The 21,545-nt window shown below is 32.9% G+C and overlaps 1 protein-coding gene across 1 annotated transcript in view; it reads left to right on the top strand.

Annotated features, from left to right (window-relative positions):
• Positions 1–21,545, top strand: part of LRP1B (LDL receptor related protein 1B) — a 1,636,277-nt gene that overhangs the window by 1,144,999 nt on the left and 469,733 nt on the right. The window contains exons 36-41 of the mRNA XM_026453105.1: positions 3,366–3,500; positions 4,098–4,227; positions 17,806–17,932; positions 18,067–18,218; positions 18,515–18,639; positions 19,733–20,104. Of these exons, the coding sequence (XP_026308890.1) occupies positions 3,366–3,500; positions 4,098–4,227; positions 17,806–17,932; positions 18,067–18,218; positions 18,515–18,639; positions 19,733–20,104 (1,041 nt within the window). The remainder of the gene's footprint in view (positions 1–3,365; positions 3,501–4,097; positions 4,228–17,805; positions 17,933–18,066; positions 18,219–18,514; positions 18,640–19,732; positions 20,105–21,545) is intronic.

Here is a 21,545-nt window from a genome sequence, read left to right as displayed (position 1 = left end):
TTTGCAGATGTTCTGAGATGCTAGAAAATATGTTTTCCTATCTTAGCAAACATTTGGTCTAATGTGTGTTTTTGTGGGTATACACCATATATGTGAAAAAATTGATGAGGAAAAGGGATTTGGGCACCAATGTGTGGTTTAATTCTTCTATACTCTTGGTTCTCCTTAATGCATCATCACATGATTAATTTACTCATCAATTTCCCAAATGTACCTAACAGAAAGGATACAAGAAAATGTGTTAGTTTCCCAGTGCCGTGATCTCATGGTCTTTACCATTTAGAGATCGCCTCAGTATTACAAAGTGTCTATAGTATATGTGACCATATTGAGAAAAGTTGGGTCAGATGCAGTCCTTATCCAAGAAATATTTAATGGTCTAGTTCTAGGAAGAAATGCAAAAATGCAATTTCAGTTCAATGTGACAAAGATATGTTCAAGATGTCATGTTGTATATGGAAAGGAATGCTTTATCATATAATGATTAAATATTTGATTTAATATTGATTAAAATTTTGCAGCACTGACAAAGCTATTAGAAAGTAATATGAAATGAAGAGGTGCCTTTTTTTTTTTTTTATTGCAAAGATTGTCCTGATTTTCTTCTTTGAATTCCTGCAAAAATACTTGCCTGTATGGCTTACATGCTCCTCATCTTACACTATTTCTGGTTGTTAGCCATTTCTTTATGTCCATACCTTCTGTTCCTTAATGAGCTAATAAGCATTTTTATGGCAAGAGATGTGTTTTCTTTGTATCTGCCTCCTAACCAGTCTTTATTCAGCATATCACATTACCTTATTACTCACTAAATGCTTACGTTGAGCTTATTATGTGCCAGAAAGTATTCCAGATAACCAGGGATAAAGCAGCAAATGAAATAAAGTCCCAGCCCTCAAAGAAATTACATTCTGTGAGACAAAAGAGAAACTCAACAAACCAACCAACAAATATATAATGTATTTGATAATGATAAGTGTTATGGAGGAAAATATGTTTTGGTAACAGGGAATAGAGCATGGTAAAAGAATAATTTTTATAGAATACTCAAGAAAGTTTCAATAAGCAGGGGATATTTGAGCTAAGACAGCTGGGATATCTTGGGGAAAAACATTCAAGACAAAAAAATATTATATGAAGACTCTTGTACTGAAGAATATTTTCTTTTAGGAACAGGAAGATCTGTTACTAGAGATGGGTAAGTGAGGAGAAGAGTGGAAGGAAATCAGGTGAGGCAGGGTTGGAGGGAGGTGATAGATCATGAAACTCATGAGAAGGAACCTTAATTTTACCTTGAATGAGATGGGAAGTGACTAGAGAGTTTGGTGTGAAACAGCGGAGAGAAATTCTTATTTACATTTTTTTCTTGTGGAAATGTCTCCATTCTAACTTATTTATATTTTAAAAGTATATCTGTAGCTATACTTTTCTAAATGGCAAAGCAAGACTCATATGGAAAGGGAAGTACAGGAGCAAAAGTGGTAGCTAGGCAATCAATTAAAAGGCTGTTGCAAGACTTCAGGTGATAGTGGTTATTGGTTTGGTTACAACATAAGTAGTAGATGGTGTGAGGTGGTTGGATAATGGATATGTTTTGAAAGAAGAAAAAAGTGAACAAAAATACTTGGTAATGGATTAAATGTGAGAGTATCTGGTGATTGATTGGAAGTGGTATATGTGCAAACATAATCAGGACAATCCCGATGTTTTTAGTCTAAGAAACAGAGGATGGAGGTGCCAACTATCACACCACCATGGAAAGGGGAGTTATCTGGTTGAAGACTTCAAGAGAAGCATGTTTCATTCAGAATTTGTTCATTGTACATCAAGAATTCCTTACCTACGAACAAGCAGAGAAACAAAGGAGACAGTTGGACATATGGGTCTAATGTTTAGGGAAGAAGATTAGACTCAACATGCAATGCTTAGTATTTATGCCAAAATAAGACTTATTTCTGTTGATTGATTCCCTGGTTCAATAATGAAAAAAATGTTAATTGATGCTTTTACAAAACGAGAAAATCAAACAAATCCTTGCTTCCCAGACATATATTTGGATAGGGTATCTCTGATGTGTCTGACTTAACCATTGTTGAGAACAAGGACTATTTGCACTCTTTTCCTGAACTGGTAAAAGTAAAGACTATATTTCATTTGAAACAGAACCTCAAAGCTTGCTGATAAATGGCTTTATTATACTAATTACATTTTCTTTATTTCCATAGTCTGTCAGTGTGCCAGAGGGAAATTTTATTGGTCTTAAAGGATTTGTTCTTCAAATGGCCATGTAGGTCGCAACACAAAAACTTACTTAGTTGCTGGCAAATTTATTATTTAATGATTTGTCCCCAGTGTCTTTCTGGTGGCTGTGTTTAAAATCATTGGTCTATAATTACCACCTTTTATGCATATGCATGCACATATATTTCATTTACAGTCTTTAGACACATTTTTCATTCAAGTATTCAAAAAGTACTCTTATTTAAAGACTCTGTGATCACATAGAACAATTCTTCAAGTATTCTTAAGCCCATCTGGACAAAGAGAATTTGAAAAATAATGTAAGGATTGCATTGGGGAGTTATACCTGATATAAATGATGAATTGATGGGTGCTGACGAGTTGATGGGTGCAGCACACCAACATGGCACATGTATACATATGTAACAAACCTGCACGTTATGCACATGTACCCTAGAACTTAAAGTATAATAAAAAAAAAAAAGAAAAACAGAAAAAAAAAAAAAAGAAAAGAAAAATAATGTAAGGGTCTTGTAGTTGACATTTGAGAAACTCATACCTTAGAAGGAATAATTGGATTGTAAGGCATTTTAAATACTTTGTGCATTCTGAGTAGCCTTATGCTTAAAACACTCTTGATATAATTGAAATGCTTGTTTGTTTCTTTCTGTCCTCTCTCTACTTTGAAGTTTTGTGGAGTTGATTATCCCTAGTAGTATTATTTTTAAAGGAAGATTCAGACACAAGTATAGCATGAAGAGAAAAATTGTGGTCCAAAATAACGTGATTTGGAATCAAAGTTGCAAATTCATGCAGTATAAGGATTTATTGAGTTAAGATAAGTAGAGAAATTAATAAAAACCAATAAACAATGCAATAGATTATTTCCATAATTTTCAAAAAATACTTCAAAAATCATTTGACTGAAATATAGGTTCTTTCATGTTTTCATGCTTTTTTTTTTTTTAACTATTTGTATTAGCAAATTATCCTGAAGAATACTTAAAATCTAGCATACTCAGGATGATATCCTAAAAGATACAGTTACAATATGATCCTAACACCTACATTGATACCTTTTCTAGTGTGTGTATATATATATTTTTTCTGTGTCTTATCCATAGAAAATGATACCATCTACTGGACAGACATGGGCTTCAATAAAATTAGCCGCGCTAAAAGAGATCAGACTTGGAAAGAAGATATCATTACCAATGGCTTGGGAAGAGTGGAAGGGATAGCTATTGACTGGATTGCTGGTATAATCCATGGCTTTTTATCTTTTTGTTTCACACCTATTTTGTTAGGGGCTCAAACTGCTTCATAAAAAATCTTTTCTAACTCGTAACAGTGTTTTTTCTTTTTTCTTTTTTTTTTTTGTACTTCCAGCCACAGGGGTAAATAGTTTCTTTTGCTTTTGGCTTCGCTCCTTCTAATGCTTTTGAGCCTTTGGATAAGGGTTTTTATGTAGAAGTAGATTATGTAGTGTTAACTTTGCCCAAATCTCCTGAGAGCTCCATAAGGCAGGTAAATAAAAGTGTTAGAAGTTTTCTTTTGCTTGAAGTCAGTAGAAAGTTAAAATAGGTCTTTTCTTTAGGTAGGAGAAGTTTCAACTTCTTTTTACCATGTAAATATATCATTATATTGTTTAAACCAGAGATGTGTGAGATTACGTTTGAAAGTATTTGCATATTAGTTTATTTACAGCTTTCTGCTTAGGAAACACTTTTAAAAAGAATGTAGGAAGTAAACAGTTTTTTAGTAGTTATGTGAATGCTCAGAAATTTAATTTTAGTCATAACAAGTACTTTTTTTTCTCAAAACTGTATCATAAACACCTCTATTATTTCTCCTAGGTAACATATATTGGACAGATCATGGTTTCAACTTAATTGAAGTTGCAAGACTCAATGGTTCTTTCCGTTATGTAATTATTTCCCAAGGCCTGGATCAACCAAGATCTATAGCCGTGCACCCAGAGAAAGGGTAATTTTAAGATTTACGTATATCTTCCAAGTTTAAAGTGAGTTTCCTAAGTTTTGTTGAAAAAAAAATTAATTACTTTTAGCTGTAATGTCTGAGACAAAATCAATAATATCTTACCTAAGCGGAAAAAATGTTTATATTCACTTTGTTCATATAATTTAGTGCATATTTGATGAAGTCACATTTATTACAGATTTCTTTTAGGTGTGTGTTAATACAAATAAAGGCACCAACGTGATTCTAGATTCTCAATTTAAAGCTCTTCCCTAGAATTGTTTACATAATTAGGTATTCAATTATGTATTGAATGAGTAAAATAGCCATTTGCTAGCCCTCCTTGCTCTCCAATATTTCTAAAATTTCCATGCTTATTTATATGTCTATGGTTGTCAAACATGTTCATCTCAAACATTTTTTTCTTCTCCTTTTTTCTTCTTTTTTTTTTTTTTTTTGAGTTCTAAATAACTATCTGTTTTGACATTTTCATTTGGATGAAATGTACATATATAAAACTGAAATAAATTTAATCTGCCACTAAGTTAGGCTTGATTTTTCTTCTAAATAAGTCTATTATCAATCCACCACTCTCTATCTTTATCTTTACCCTAATTAAATTTGATATTATCTTATATACTCAATAACATCGCAGTCTGTCTCCTAAACTCAACAAAGCCTAGAGTGATTTTTTTTTTAAATATACATCTACTTATTTAAAGTCTTTCAAGGAATTTTTATTGCTTTATGTGTAAAGTCAAAAGCCTCTGTTATGATCTTTCTTAATCAGATTCTTAATAATTTTCAGCCTGAAACTCCTGTTACTGTCTTTTTTCTTTCTCAATCTCTGTTTGTCTTCTCTTAACTTTTAAAATATTTCTTATTCTATTCCACTTCCAGCCTTTGCCAACCTCTCCCTTTTACCTGCAATGCTCTTCTTCTGTTTTTATGTTGTTAAATTTTATTTGACCTTACTTGGTTTTGAAAATAGTTTAGATTGTTGTATGGACCCATAGCACCTAATATTTTTATTTTATACATTATTTGTACTAATATTTATTCATTTACCTGGTAGCTATATGTGTTTTTGTTTGTCTGTTTTTGAGACAGACTGGCACTCTGTTGCCTAGGCTGGAGTGCAGTGGTGCAATCACAGTGTTGGGATTACAGGCATGAGCCACCGTGCCTGGCTGTAATAAATTATTATAGCCTTAAAAGATAAAATTTGACCAATTGCTTGACTGTGAATCATTATTCTAAGGCAAGAAGGAATATAGTTTGAAAGCTATGCAATCCCATAGGTACACTGGAAATGGATGTTTAGTTTTTTTCTAATAAAGAATTTCTTTGCTTCATAGTTGCAATAAGTCGATTTATATTGTATAGAACCCCTTGTGTCTGCCCTATTATAGATTCATACAGCTCAGTTTAACAAGCCTCTTGCTGCTACATGTCAATCTGTGGATTTCCTTTCATTTTTTATTCAAACCCATTGTAGACCCTTAAGTTGATATTCCAAAGCTTCTTTTTTCTTAAGTACATCTTATCTCTCCACATCCATCTTAGCATATGACTATACCTACTTGTCTCTAGCTTGATTGAGAGCATTAGGCAAAAGAATCTTCATATACTCTAGTTTTTATCAATTTATTCAATGAACATTTATTGAGTGCTAGGCACTGTGTGCCAGGACATGTCAGCATCCGTCCATGTCATCCTCAGCCTTCAATTCAATACATCTTGACAACATACTAGTACATATGAAGGACACTTGTAGACACTGTGAAGTATGCTGGCATGAATAAGATGCTGCCTCTATTCACAGTGAGTTTTCTGTTTAAACTGAAAATTTAAACAAGTACACATTTCAGTTAAAGGAATAGCGTCACTTTGTAAAGACTTATTTTCAGGCACAATAAAAGACTAATTGATCAAACTCAAATTTAAAGCTCATATCCAAATGTCATGTTGAAGTAATAAGTTTCATAAGATCACTATAAAATTATCTTGCATTTAATGCAAAAATGATAGCATATAATTAGAGCAGGTAGTAAAAATCAGGGTGGTAGCAGCAATAATAGTGACTAGTAGAAGTTTTATGGAGGAGGTTGAAAGGAAAAGGAGGTTTCTGAGATGGGATAGGTATATATTGCATGAAGAAGAAATAGAATAATTAAATATTTGGTAGTGACAAAACAAAAACCATCACCAAGAGTATAGGTACATGAGTTACACATAGGGAAGAGTAGGTGATGTGGCTGGAAGAAAACTTGGGTCCATATAATAGTTGGTAGGACTCCCTATATATTTTTTAAAAAATGTCGGAGTCATGCCTTCTCCAGTTTACTAAGTGAACTCCAAACCAGTCCTGGACCCTCTTACCTCAACCTTCCCTTGGTCTCAAACAAAACATAGAAGCTAAAATCAGAGGTGTGATGAGAGTTTATTGAAGTTGTAACATTCTTTAACGTAAAGAATCCTTAAGAATGGTAATTTATCATCCCTGTGGATTAGACAAAAGGGTTCTTTTCCTGCCCTCAAGCCAAGTAATGAAGAGAGCTAGAGACAAATATGTAAGAGGGAGGCTAAAATAAAGAGAAAATAGCAGTAAATGAAAAAAATATTCTATACCTTTTTCACTGCAAATCCCAATGCCAAAGGGAGTCAGATCAAATTTGGAGAGAGGGAAGAGAATGTGCTCTAAAATTAATCTTAACTGCATGATACTGTTCACTTAATGGTAATTGGCTGGGAAGTTATGGGATCTTTCTGAGACAGCAAAGTTTGGAGAGGAAATACTCAGTAGAGCATACATGGAATCAATAGTTGGATAAATATAACGTCATTTCTTACTTATTCCAACAGAGTTCAGGCTCTGTAATAAACTGTGATAGTATATGAGGTGACCCAAGAAAGAGTGCCCAAAAAAGAAGTTTAGTTACAAAAATGAAGAATGCTTACAGATAGGGGATAAAATGACTAGGAGAGAGAGAAAAAGAACAACAACAACAAACAAACAAAAACAGCCATTTTGAGTCTTTGGAAATTACTGAACTGTAAAAGTCAAGGGAAGAGAGTTTAAGGAACAGTGTGCCAGCAATAAAGAGGTCAGGAGAGAGAAAAAGCAGAGAACAGAACGCGTAATGAGGATGGTATTGCATATCTTTATCAGCTTCAGATTATGAGTAAGGATAGAAGCCAAATATAAAGAGTAGATAAAAGAATAATTAGAAAGTGGAGCTAGCAGATACAGAATAAACTGATGGAAACTGGGTGATGAAGGGAAAGAGAAGAAATAGAAGATAAGTTGAGGAGATTGTAGGGTATAAGGTTTTTCCTAATATGGGGATATTGCACACATTCATAGGCAAAGGGGAAATAAACTAGTTGGAAGAAAGAAGATGGAAATGATTGTAAAGGGGAGGCAAATTCCAGGGAGCATAGGAGGAGCTTTGACAAGGAAGAAACAATAGGGCAGAGCAGGAGGAATCAAGACAGAAAGCAGGGAGGCAAGATTTGTATCTTACATTGGATATCCCAGAAAGAGATTCTAGAATGGGAAGTCAACTCAGGACCTGAAAGAAGTGTAGTCAGTTGAAAAGGGGAAGAAAGAGATCAAGCAAATATTTAATTTTGAACATAATCTTGGCCTCAGAATGATTCCTGGAGGGACTCTAGAGTCTAAACTTTACCTCACAGTGGTGGAACTTGGTATTCAGACTACCAAGTAGTCAGCCAATGGATAAGGGCCACTCTGGGAAAACAGATGCTCTCAACATTTCTGACTGTCAGTACTTGTGGGAGAAGAGATTCAAGTGGCCCAAGGATAATCTTCCAAAGAAAGTTGTCTGTGTGAGCTGTTAGGGACAAAGGTCATTTGAGAGCTCAGAAATGGTAAACAGCAACTGAGGTTGTTTATATGGAGCACTGATGGTGTCCACTACAGTTTGGAGTCCCCACTTAGACATTTATTATTTTTACCTTTGCGTTTGAGGTATTTCTAAACTTCTTGGTCTCAAATGCCTGTATCCTTTTTAGTTATTTGGGAGGATTAAATGAGGTGGGTGCTAGTTATTTTCCCCTTCAGAGATGGAGTGAAAGAAGAGATAGAATGTGGAGATCAAATGTATTTTAGAGATTAAATTGATGAAATTGAAGAAAGTCACAGCAGATAGTCTGTATTTCTAAGGTTATCAGCTTTAAGTGAATAGGTTAAGTTTTGCCAAAGCTATTGTGGTCAGTATTTCCCACAATAATGAATCAAAGAATTTTCAAGCAACATGAGACTAGCTGGGATCTATTTCTAGAATCTAACCAGGAATTTTATATGACATTGAATAATAATACTCGGCAATGTACAGGTAGTAAAGAAAAGAAAAAGAAAACATGTACCAAAAGGAACAAAAGGTTACAGATCAAAGTTGGCAGTTGTAGTGAGTTAACTTTGAGTTACCAATCAGGTGGTGAGGACTGCAAGCTCGTGGTGGAATAGTGGGAAGTCAAGAGTAGACCAGGGTAGGAGTAGAGAGATAAGGTCCAGGTGATATGAGTGACCCACACAGCTCTATACATTAAGCGAAGGTGATGCTAGGGAGGTCCCTGGAGCAATAGAGACGCAGTACTATGAGCTTGGGTGTTCACACGTCATTAAGTTCCATAGAATGTCAGCAGTGGAAGGAGAAGATGAAAAAGCTGCCAGCCAGTGGTGAAGCAATAAATAAATGGTGTGTAATTGTGATAGATGATAATGCAGTCAGGGAAAACAGAATATGTGAATTCTTGCTGTAAATGTTTAAGTGAGTATAACCTCAGAGAAAGGTTTCTTTCTTCTTTAAAATGACTTCTCTACTTCTATTCTGGATACAAATGTCTCCTCAGACATTTCATGCAAAAACCATTCTCTTCTATTTTATCATCCTTAACTTGCTCCTTTCAATGAAGCCTTTCCCTTTTGCTTTCAGATAGGCTCAGGTCACTCTCATTAGATAACACATTTCTAATGTTATTACTTTCCACATGTTTTCTTCTCAACTTCTCAGAATCATGATCTATATCCATTGTCTCATCATTTAACTCCTAAAATGAGTTTCAGCTTCTGTTGTTTTACAGGAATTTCTAAATTTATTTGCAGCCAAATCCAGATATTATTATTATTATTATTGCAGGTTTTATAACATTTGCCTTCTCCAGGACAGTTTTCTACATTGATAGTCTATCCAAGACCCCCTATTTTTCTTTAGCCTTCTCTGACCCTGTGTTTTCTGGTTTTCTCTGAGGCCGCTCTACATAGCTCCTGTGAGCATTATATTTTATTCTCTTTCTTCTCATTTAAGGCTTTGTGTGCCATTCTCTCTATTATTATATTTATCTTTTAAACCCATCTAATCCCATGTTTTTAAAATGTAAATCATGCTTATATAGTGAAATGTAAAAATATAATAAATACATGCAAAATAGTAATAAAATATCTTCACCCCTTTATTTATATTTCTGATATCCTTTACAGTTATTTATTTGAATATCTGTCACTGAAACTTAACATGTCCTCCTACCTCTCATCTGCTGCCTTCCTTTCTTAAAAATGGTATCTCTTTTTGTGTTATCACAAAAGAAGTTGAAACTTTAGATTTTCTAGTATTTTTTCATCACCTATTTCCATCTGTCAACAAATCTTCTCGTTTCTTTGCTCCAGATGATTGTTAGATTTTTTTTATTTCTCTCCATTGCAACTACCAGCTCAGCACTGACTCAGCAGGAGGATCTCAGTAAATATTCTTGATTTCTTAATTTTGAGACCTCAAAACGAGAATTACATGTGAGTCCACAAAACAAGAAATCTTTGACATATGTAGCAATATTTAAATATTATTTTCCCATATACTTTTACTTCTTCTTAAAAGCATTTTTAAAATATTAATTATGTCACATGGATAAATTTTTTCCATATTCATAGTTAATACTAGATATACTCATTTAAATGTTAAATTTATTTCCAGGAAGTATTTATTACTGCTTGGGAATATTAGCGATATATGTTTCCCTATATTTTTCCATATGTTTATTGACTTGAATTTAGAGTGAAAATAAAAGACTTAAAAATGAAGTCTTGTAAAACTATTCAAACATTGATTTCCAGCTAATATTACATAGACATTTAAGTGTCAACATTTATATCATAGGAATAAAGCACAGTATTTTAATATTCTGTTTGAAGCTAAAACATGGCAGATGGTATTGCCAAGGGAAAATGCCAACCACAATGGAGTGAATTAGCTGAATTCAAAATAAAAACATGCCTTAAAAAGTGGGCACGAATCCTGTTTTTGAACAATAGAGACTTGAACTCTTTTAAAATGTAGCCAAATGCAAAATAGGAGTCATGTATGAGTTTAGTTTAGCTTAAAAAATCAGCTTCTTTCATCTGTCATTGACTCCTCCTCCTCCTCCTCCTCCTTTTCTTGTTCTTCTTCTTCCTCCTCCCCCCCCTTTCCCTTCCCCCTCCCCCTCCTCCTCCTCCTCTTCACTTCCTCTCCCTCCTCTGGTATTACTTGCTTTGTGAAAATTGAAATATAATAATTTTCTCCATGCTAAGAAGTCATTTAATACTAACAACAAAAAGATATATAGGAAGCCCCATTATGATGTTAAAAATTTTGGTTAACTTCCCATGGTATGTAATCTCTAACTGAAACACACATACTGCAATTTTGTTTTATTTCCTTTTAAGCACCAGGATGTATGATGCCTCTCTTAATTTAGCTCTATATTTCTGTGACTGTAAATAATGTACTGAAAAGTTTTTCTTTCCATAGCAAAGATTCAAATTGACATGGGATCTCGCTGTTCTATAAGTACATATTTTGAAATGGTCTTTGATTATGTATATAATTTTTTAGTATACTCAACAATATATAAAAGGTCTTGGTTGACAGCTTAACACCTGTTAAGATAACAACAGTGTAGTGTAGTTTGATACCATCTCTTAGAGTATATTTTGCATCTTAAAGCAAGGGAACACATATATAAAGGAAATGGAATAAATTTGATTTACCATAGGAATGATGCTGGGTAAGATAGGTTACAAGTCATGAAACAAATTAAAAACTTCTGTGTAATATTTTGATAATTCTAAGTCAGCTCATGAGCTCTAGAAGTATAAGCTCTGGGCAGCTAAATGTCAAATATTTGGTAAATTCATAGTTATATGAAAATATCAAATATATATTGAATATACAAAAGTACGTAAACATGAACACTTCAAGAAAATTATAAATGTGAACAAGCTAATATTATATGTACATGTATATGTTAGGTATTTAAGTGAGAAGATGGGCAATGAAGCAGGGTATAAATACATATATAAAATGAAAAATTAACTATAACACGGTATAAGTTTAATGTGCTATGAAATATTATATATAAGTGTGTGTGTGTATATATACATAAATATTTTTTGTTTGTGAATAATTTCCACTTCTCCAGTGTGTGCTATTCATACACATAATAATTGTCCTATATAATTACTCAAAATCACAATGTAGTGAATCAAGAAAGGTTCAAAGGTAAACTTAGGAATAGTAGACCAAGAAAGAGGCAAATTAACAAATAAGTTAAATAATTTTGAAGCTTAAACAGAAAGAACAACTCAAATGGCTTATATCTTTATTTTGTCCTAAAAGAAAAAAAAAAAAAATTTCGGAAGTTGTTTACAGGAAAGACATCTTTTCTCACCACAACACTTCAACATTATCATTGTTCAAGCCCCTACATTTATGGCTTAAAGACACTAGCAAATGTTAAGTATTTCTAATCAACATGTTTCTCAGACACTAATTTACTCATTTACCTGTGCCATTAAACAGTGAACTTCATGAGGGTATCTAAATCCAATTTATTTTGTATCATCAGCTCCTAGCACATAATAGATACCTAATTAAATATTTGTTGATGAGTGCATGAGTGCAGTGCAAGAATAAGTTTGATAATCAACCACAAAACCAACAATAACAAAAAATTTGCAAAGTGCAGTAGTGTCCAAAGGTAGACTGCTTTTATATTTTCATCCTTTTAGCACAGCATTCTGCTCCCTGTGGCTGAGTGCTTTTTATATTACAGGATTCTTTAATCAATAGCAACATAGTTAAGACTTGAAAAATGATTTGGAATAGGCCTGTAATACTTTCTCAAACAAAACTGCACATAAATGAAGAAAAAGAAAATATGAATAAGGCCTTAGAGAAAAAGAGAAAGCTCTACATTTCATTTTATTCCTCAGGAGATAAAAAATGTCCATTTATTCATAAAATATGTTCAAACTTTTATAATATTATCTTATTTTACTTATGATCTGAAGATGTAGCTATGAACATGTTGATTTATAAAGTATTCGGTTTGCATGAATTTTGAGTGATTCTAGTGCATCTGCTAAGAAGTTGGAAATTACAAGCAGCTTTTGTCAAATTAAAAGCTTATGCTCATGTAGAGGCTAGCTACTATTGTTTGTCTGTAGGGTTTTTATTTTGCTTTCTTTTTTGTTTCTCTTACTTTTTGCAGATAGGATAACCCACTGTTGACCCCCACGCTAGGAGAGGACACAATGACATTCTCGATTCTCTTCTTGACCAAGGCCAACTGCTGACATAAGAGAATTACCTGATCTTCATTTTTGTGCCAGCATGAACATTTTTTGGTTATCTCAGGTTTTCTTTATCATATGTGACAAAGGATCTAAGTCATACTCACTTAGGGAAGGCAGAAAAGTAGGAAGAAACGGCACATTTATTGTAAAAATTGCAACTCAAATTTGAGCTCCAGGGAAACAGTTTAGCAGTCAAAGAAGATAATTTTAAATCCAGATAAAATGATTAATTCCAACTACGCTTGCTTTTCACAACTGCTCATATATGTAGAGTATAATGATAAAATTTAATAATGTTTCTCTTAAAAAAATAGACTTATTTATTATTTTCTTTCTGTCACCCCATTACCCTTCTCACATAAAAATCAGAGCTTTGTCACCAATGTTAGCTGTCTCAAATTTATTCATGGGCATTTATAATAATTTGAATGTGTATTTTTTCAGCTTGAATATAACTGCTTGTGACAGGAAAAAAAAAGTTTTTTTTTTTTTTTTCGGAAAAGTGTATACCTGAATCTAAACTAATTCTGATGTCAGTCTGTACAGTGGTCAGAAAATACATGCAATTAACTTTCAGGGTCCATTAAGAGTTTACTAGGTCTTTGGGCACTCCAGTGCTACCAAATGTGATCTTTTTACCTATTTATCCAAATGTCAATGATTAGTTGGAAATTCACTAGTGATATGTGTTCATTGCACTGTTTTCCTGCCCCGAACTGTTAGAGTCTAGTTAAGACAATACAGTTATTTGTATTAAGACAGTTTCTGATAAAATTTCTATAATTCTGAAAGCCACATTTAAATGTCCCTTTGAAAATTGTATGTTTTTAAATTTGTAAGTGCAAACTTTTTTAAACAAAGAACTTTTCAGTTTAGTTTAACAAATACTACTTTATTATTTACATAAAATTCAATTATACAATATAGCATTTGATTTGGACAAGTTTAATATTTTCTGGATTTGAGAAAGTATTTTTAGTAGGGCTCCATGTACACAGTTGATACTCTAAAATTAATTTTTCTTGGCTGTATCATGTGGTCAACACGTATTTCACAACTGCACAATTTGAACTCAAATAGGTTCAAAATCAATGGTAATTTTGTCACTCAATGCTAATATCAGTAGGGTCTCAAAAACCAGGTACAAATATTTTCATTTCTTCCTATTGCTGAAGACCACATTTAGATACCAAGCATCTCTGTTCATTAATGATATCTCAGGTGCATCTATGGAAATCGTTACCTTACATGACAGGTCTCTTCATGCAGTTTTACGAGCTCAGAGAGGGTTCTTTCTCTACATTTGGTTTCTAATCCCCAAAGATTCTCAAGGTGCAAATTCTATTCATTTCTTTACTTTGAATTTCAGTTTAAGGAGCAAATAAATTATTATTTCTTTGACATAAAATGTTTGCTTAATTTTGATAGGTTTAAAACCTTTTACTTTTATTCAATTGATAAATTATTTAACTCTAAAAGTGATTCCTACACAGTAAGATTTGGCTTCACATATAACGAAAGTATATCTAATCACTACTGTTTTTCACAGAAAAAAAATCATGTAAATTCTGCATTAAAAAATAGTTTTACTTAGAATAATTTTATACTTTTTTTTTTTTACATTTATCTCAGCCTCTTGCATAAAAGTATCACAAATTTAAAAGACAGGGATTACTTGGAAAAAAACAGAGAGAGACTTCTTTCTCAATGCTAAGACTTTTTTCATAATTTGTTTTTTGTGTGTTTCCTTCCTTCCTCCCTTCCTTCCTTCCTTCCTTCTTTCTTTTCTTTTCTTTTCTTTTCTTTTCTTTTCTTTTCTTTTCTTTTCTTTTCTTTCTCTCCCCTTCTTTCCTTCCCTCCCTCCCTCCCTCCTTCCTTCCTTCCTTCCTTCCTTCCTTCCTTCCTTCCTTCCTTCCTTCCTTCCTTCCTTCGAGTCTCACTCTGTTACCCATGCTGGAGTGCAATGGTGTGATCTTGGCTCACTGCAGACTCTGCCTCCTTGGTTCCAGTGATTCTCCTGCCTCAGCCTCCCAGGTAGCTGGGACTACAGGCACGTGCTACCATGCTAGGCTAACTTTTGTATTTTTAGTAGAGAAGGGGTTTCACCATGTTGGCCAGGCTAGTCTCAAATTCCTGACCTCAAGTGATTCGCCTGCCTCGGCCTCCCAAAGTGTTAGTATTACAGGCATAAGCCACTGTGTCAGGCCTATTTTGTGGTTTTAAATATGGAGATTTCTTGTTACACATCTTATAGCTAAAGAAAAATACCATTTGATATAATATCATTATATATTTCTGTGTTATCTTTCTATTTAGTGAGACAACATATTGTATGGAAGACAATTTAGGCCTGGATTAGTAAAGCCTGAGTGTGGTTCTTGGCTTGCCCTCTTATTGGCCATGTGGACTGTGGATCATTTACTTCCTAATCATAATTACTACAGCTGTGAGAATTAGGGCTAAGTAGATTGGTTGGTACACAGGTAATTTTGCTTTTTGCCGTTACTTTTAATAGCAATAAACACATTTATTTGTGCACCAACTTATAGTTTATTTGGTCTATTCACTCAAAATAATATTTTTATTAGTGCATTTGCAAGTAGATTAATATTAAGGAAAATGTTTAATATACACATTTCTTTATTTATGTGAAATTTGGAGTATGTTAAAAATAGATGATAAGAATCAGATTAGATGATTTAGCATATGTCTGTCCTGGTCTCACAGTGCCTCCTTCACAGTATAACATTATCTGCCATTTTAGTGCATATTTTTCCTTAAAAAGTTAAGTTCAGCAATACATTTCATCTGCCAGTTAGTTATTTTATATGGAATAATAGTTTTCATCCAATGAGAGCATATCTTAAATAAAGTCTTAAAAATCTTGACGTTAATAAAAGTGTAGATTTTTAAATGCCTTCTTCAATAATATCTTACCAATAAAATATTAGTTGGATTTTATCAAAGTTTTTTCCTTTCTAATGTATAAAGCTTGTAAATATGATTGAAATTTTCTTCAGGATTAATATAATTGAGATCGTAGCCATACCTCATTTTTGTTTGTCTGTAAAACTCTAGCATGTTTATTTTACACAGCATTTTCAAGAAAAATATCAGCTATTAAAACAAATTAAACAATGTAGATAAATAATACATATATTTTTATTTAGTTAAGTATCAATTTGTACTTAAATAACTCCAGTGAGTATAAACAAAATATAAGTCTTTAATTTTTCTATTTGCAGTCTCACTGATTCTTATGTGACTATTCACATATATTATTCAAATATGCTAATGAGGCTGCAGGAAAAAGGGAATGCTTGTACACTGTTGGTGAGGATGTAAATTAGTTCAGACACTGTGGAAAGCAGTTTGGAGATTTTACAAGGAACTTAAAACTGAGCTACCATTCAAATAATACCATTACTGGGTATATACCCAAAGGAAAATGCATCATTATACCAAAAAGACGCATACACTCATATGTCCATCCGCCTGCTTTTCGCAATTGCAAAAATGTGGAATCAACCTAGGTGCCCATCAAAAGTAGATTGGTAAAAGAAAATCTACATATATGCCATGGAATACTATGAAGCAATAAAAAGAATGAAAACAGCCCTTTTGCAGTAACATGGCTGGAGCTGGAGGCCATAAACCTAGATGAATTGATACAGAAACAGAAAAGCAAGCACCGTGTGTTCTCACTTATAAGTGGGAGCTAAGCATTGAGCACACGTGAATATAAACATGGGTACAAGAGACACTGTGGACTACTTGGGGGAGCGGGAAACTACCCATTAGGTACTATATTCACTGTCTAGGTACAATATACCTATTAAAAATTAAAGAAAAAAATAAAAATTGCACCTATTAAAAAATAGGTGCAATATACCTATTAATAATATATTTTTTTATAATTAGGAAATATACACCCAGCTTTTGAATCAATGCTTGCCATATTTTTAAAACTTTATTCACTGCTGATGTCTGATAGTTGGATAAAAACTTCAGTAGATGTAACTTCAAATTAAGAATTAAGAAGGAATTACATTTATCTAAAAGCATGGATTTCTGTAGAGTCCTATGAATATTGAATTTTTTGAATGAATGAGTGAAATACGTGGATTATATACATTCTACTTTTCTACATTTTATTTTATGACATGTTGTTTTATTTTGGCATACTCTGTGTTCTTTCTGCATGATATTTTCTTCTACATCCTCCTCCATTACATTTTGTTTTAGAAGATTACTAAAACAAGAATTTCTGCTTTTGCATAAAACTGTATTTTAAGATGACTTCACAAGATAACATAAAATTCAAACTAGAATAGTTACATTTAGCAGTCTAAGTGGACAAAATAGAAAGTTATGATGCATTCATGTCTATATTCATAAATTAACTATGTATTTACCTCAAAATTTCTAATTACCTGGTGCTGAAGGAGTAACAGTGAATAAAAATAGAGGAGTGATCACTGGCCTTGTTGAGTTTACAGTCTAGTGGGGGCAAAAAAATATTTATAATAAATGATAAATATAAGGAAATACAAGTGGAAATTTGCCATTCTAATCTGTGTTGTGAAGCAGAGCACATGGTACAGGGAAGACACAGAAGACTTCTGGAAAGAAATAGTTGGGACATGAAAAGTAGGAAGTAATTAGGCAAACAGGTTGGAGAAGAGCATTTGAGACAGGAAAGAGCAGGCACAAAAGGTATTTTGGTAAGATGTTGAGTGCATCCTATGACTTCTATGACTGGTTAACTCTTTTTCTATGATAAAATTATTTTATTGGAAACAAGCACACTGTATATTAACTTCTGAAATGTATTATTTTTGTTCTAGTGTGAATGTTACTGCTGTTATTAGTAATGTCTTTTTGTATAGCTCTGCATACTACAAATAAATGTACATAAATACTACAAATTTACAATTTAATTTCAGCCTCTTGTTCTGGACTGAATGGGGACAAATGCCCTGTATTGGAAAGGCTCGTTTGGATGGCTCAGAGAAGGTTGTCCTTGTAAGCATGGGAATAGCATGGCCAAATGGCGTCTCCATTGACTATGAGGTCTGTTGGATTTGTTTTCAGTATTTAAAGTGCATTAGCTGACAACTTTCATTAACCCACTTTCAGTGTTCCTTTATTTTCTTAATAAAACAATCAAAAATAGTCTGTAACATTACTTCTCAATCGATATTTAGGAAAATAAATTGTACTGGTGTGATGCTCGCACAGACAAGATAGAGAGAATCGACCTTGAGACTGGAGGGCATCGTGAGGTGGTGCTGTCAGGAAGCAATGTGGATATGTTTTCAGTTGCAGTCTTTGGGGCTTACATCTACTGGTCTGACAGGTAATTTATTTTTTTATAAGTATTTGAGTCTCAAAATGTTATTTCAGTGCCAGTTGCTTTACCTTTGTAGGATTTGCCATTTTTTAGCAAGGTCACACAAAGGATCTCACAAAGCCATGTAATTTTCACAGAAAAGGCAGGCACTATTGCTATTCCAAGCTCAAATATTTCAATGTCACAGACTAAAGTTGGTTTCTTTTCCTTCTGTTGGCCCATCTGTTATCTTCAGCTTGAGTAACTGGCTTGACTTTAATTAGTTGAAGATTGTTGATCATGTATGTTCAACTTTTTGGCAGAGCACATGCAAACGGGTCCGTCAGAAGGGGCCACAAGAATGATGCCACAGAAACGATAACCATGAGAACTGGCCTTGGAGTCAACCTGAAGGAGGTTAAAATATTTAACCGAGTAAGAGAGAAAGGTCAGCACTCTTGAAAGAATACATAATACATATATTTTATGTGATTTCTCTCCAATTTTTAAAAAACATTTGTCAAACTTAGAAATTCTTTTATGAGTCTAAAACCTCACATCTGATTTCCTACAGATATCATATAGTAGCCTAATACAATAAATATGTCATATTTCATGCAAAAGCATATTTGCCCAGGATAGCACAGGTACATGGACATGTTACATACCTGGCATGTCTTGATTATAGGTTTTGTCTAAGGAATATAGAAAAACTTGATACATGTATTGATTGGATAAAAACTAAAAGCATAAGTAAGATATTAGAGAGTAAAAGGCAGTTGAAATTTTTATACATAATATGAATCATATTATATATAAGTGGTTATGATCCCCAAAGGTCATGCTGTTAGTGTAAAATATTTCCAAAGTCATTACTTCCTTAAAATATGTATTTTAAATTCATAAGACAATGATTTGGGTATTTAAAATGTGTTTACCTCCATTAAAATAAATTGTAACTAACTTGTTTATATCAAAGGAGGTTATAATAATGTTGGAGATAATAATGAATTCACAGAGAAGAATCAGACTGGTGAATAAATTTTAAGTGCATATTATATCTTCACTTAAAATTGGAGTAAGAACTTATGCTCAACATATTTAGGAGGTTATGCTCATTGTAGCCATAGATTTATTTGATACTCTCCATGTCTCATAGATAGAGTTTAAAGCAGTGCATTATTTCTGGTGAGATTAATTCATGTTTTGAATGAACAATATATGAAGCACTATAAGGATCAAGTTTCAAAAAAGATTTATATACTTAACTGGCTCATTAAGGGAAAAATGTAATGCTTAACTTGGATGGTGAATGAAACAGAATATGATTTTCCAAATAAGAAATGCAAGATTTAAACTACTGTGATTTTTTTTAAAGAAAACAGTACTTTTAAAATTTTTGTATTAATCAACTTACAATTAGGAATAAAAAGACAGAATACTCAACATCAAAGTTTTAATATTTCTTTATGGAGAATTTTGTTTGAAAAACAAAAGAAAAACATAAACATGTACATGTGTGTATCGTTTTCATTCCTTAGGGACCAATGTTTGTGCCAGGGACAATGGTGGCTGTAAGCAACTCTGTCTTTATCGAGGAAATTCCCAGAGAACTTGTGCTTGTGCCCATGGATATTTGGCAGAAGATGGAGTTACTTGCCTGAGGCATGAAGGCTATTTGCTATATTCAGGAAGAACAATATTAAAAAGTATACATCTTTCTGATGAAACCAATTTAAATTCCCCAATAAGGCCATATGAGAATCCACATTATTTCAAGAATGTCATAGCCTTGGCTTTTGACTATAATCAAAGAAGAAAAGGTACCAACCGAATCTTTTACAGTGATGCACACTTTGGAAATATACAGCTTATTAAAGACAACTGGGAAGACAGACAAGTAATTGTTGAAAGTAAGTACAATAATTTAATTTTAAATAGTTATGTGGAAGCGATATCATTTAGGTCACTAGAGACATAATAGTGGTAATTGCATGTAGCAATTACGTTTTCCTGGAGTTTATATTGAGAAATTAATGTGACTATATCATTCAACCCCCCCAACCCTACCGCCAAATGTCAAAGAAGCAATTAACTGCTAGCATGTACAGCAAATTATGATTATTAGCTTCTAATCATGGAAGGTTTAATATATTTTATCATAATGTTTCTTATAAATAACTGCACTAAAATTCATGAAAAATAGTTTTTCAGTATAAAACTGTTTTAATCGATTTTTTTTTTTCCAGTGGGCAAATTGTATCTTTAAGAAAATCTGTTCAGTAATACTCAGTTAATCATGGTTTCTCAAGCAAATATCAGAGATTATTTTTTGTGTGTGTATGTATATAGCAGACTTTATGCGAAAATGTTATAGAAATGATCTAATATTTTTAATGTTTTTATGGGACAAAATTATTCGAGCATAATATTCAGTGTGGATTATCCTTATAATTTAGGGAAACCTTTTTCTTGTCATTCAAGTTTAATGAAAACCATCTTCTTATTCCTCACACAACTTTCTTCTTGATGTCTTTGTGTGATTTCCATATATTTCACACTCTTCCAATTTCACTATATGGAAATCATTTTTTTCTTTGCTTTCTAAATTGCAAAGTAATATATAAATTTGTTGTGGAGTGTTCAAATAATATGGATTTAAATATGAAATCCCTGCCTCATCTCTGCAGCCATTAATCCTGTGTACTTACCCCTAACTGACATGTGACATGCCCCAGAATTTTGTTATGTGTGTGAAATTTTTAATTATAAAAGTGGAATGATACTAAATATGTTACTCAGCTAACTGCTCTTTTGCTTACTATATATTGCAAAGTTTTTATTTTATTGCATGAGTCTTCATCTTATGCTTTTAAAAGCCTGTACCTAGTTCTATACTAAAGGTAAGCTAGTTTATTTAATCATTTTTTAAATAACAATTTAGATTTGAATAACTAAACTACAGCTATCCAAGCCTGAATGTGTGGTGGACATTTTCTAAAGAATGAATACAGTGAGTGTGTCACTTCAAGGTAAATGACCTACTGTATGTGTTGCAAATGGTAAAAACCAAACTCTGAAGTAAAACATTAGAAATCTTGTATCCACCACAGTAACCTTGACAGCTTCCCAATACTTAACAGGCTTTTTCTGTTGAGATGGTGGTAATATTAATGCATGTGGTTTTGGGGTATTGCATAATGAAATGTGTCAACATTTAGAAGATACGCATAAGTTAGAGAACCAATATTTTCAAATGACATGATAAAATCATGCATGAGTAAATGATTTATTCAAAGTGCAAGATAGACCAATGAATTTTAATGTAATAGAGGATGAAAAGTTCATCACTAT

This window comes from Piliocolobus tephrosceles, chromosome 11, assembly GCF_002776525.5.
Source record: "Piliocolobus tephrosceles isolate RC106 chromosome 11, ASM277652v3, whole genome shotgun sequence".
NCBI lineage: Eukaryota > Metazoa > Chordata > Mammalia > Primates > Cercopithecidae > Piliocolobus > Piliocolobus tephrosceles.
This window is presented reverse-complemented; position numbering and strand designations above follow the sequence as displayed.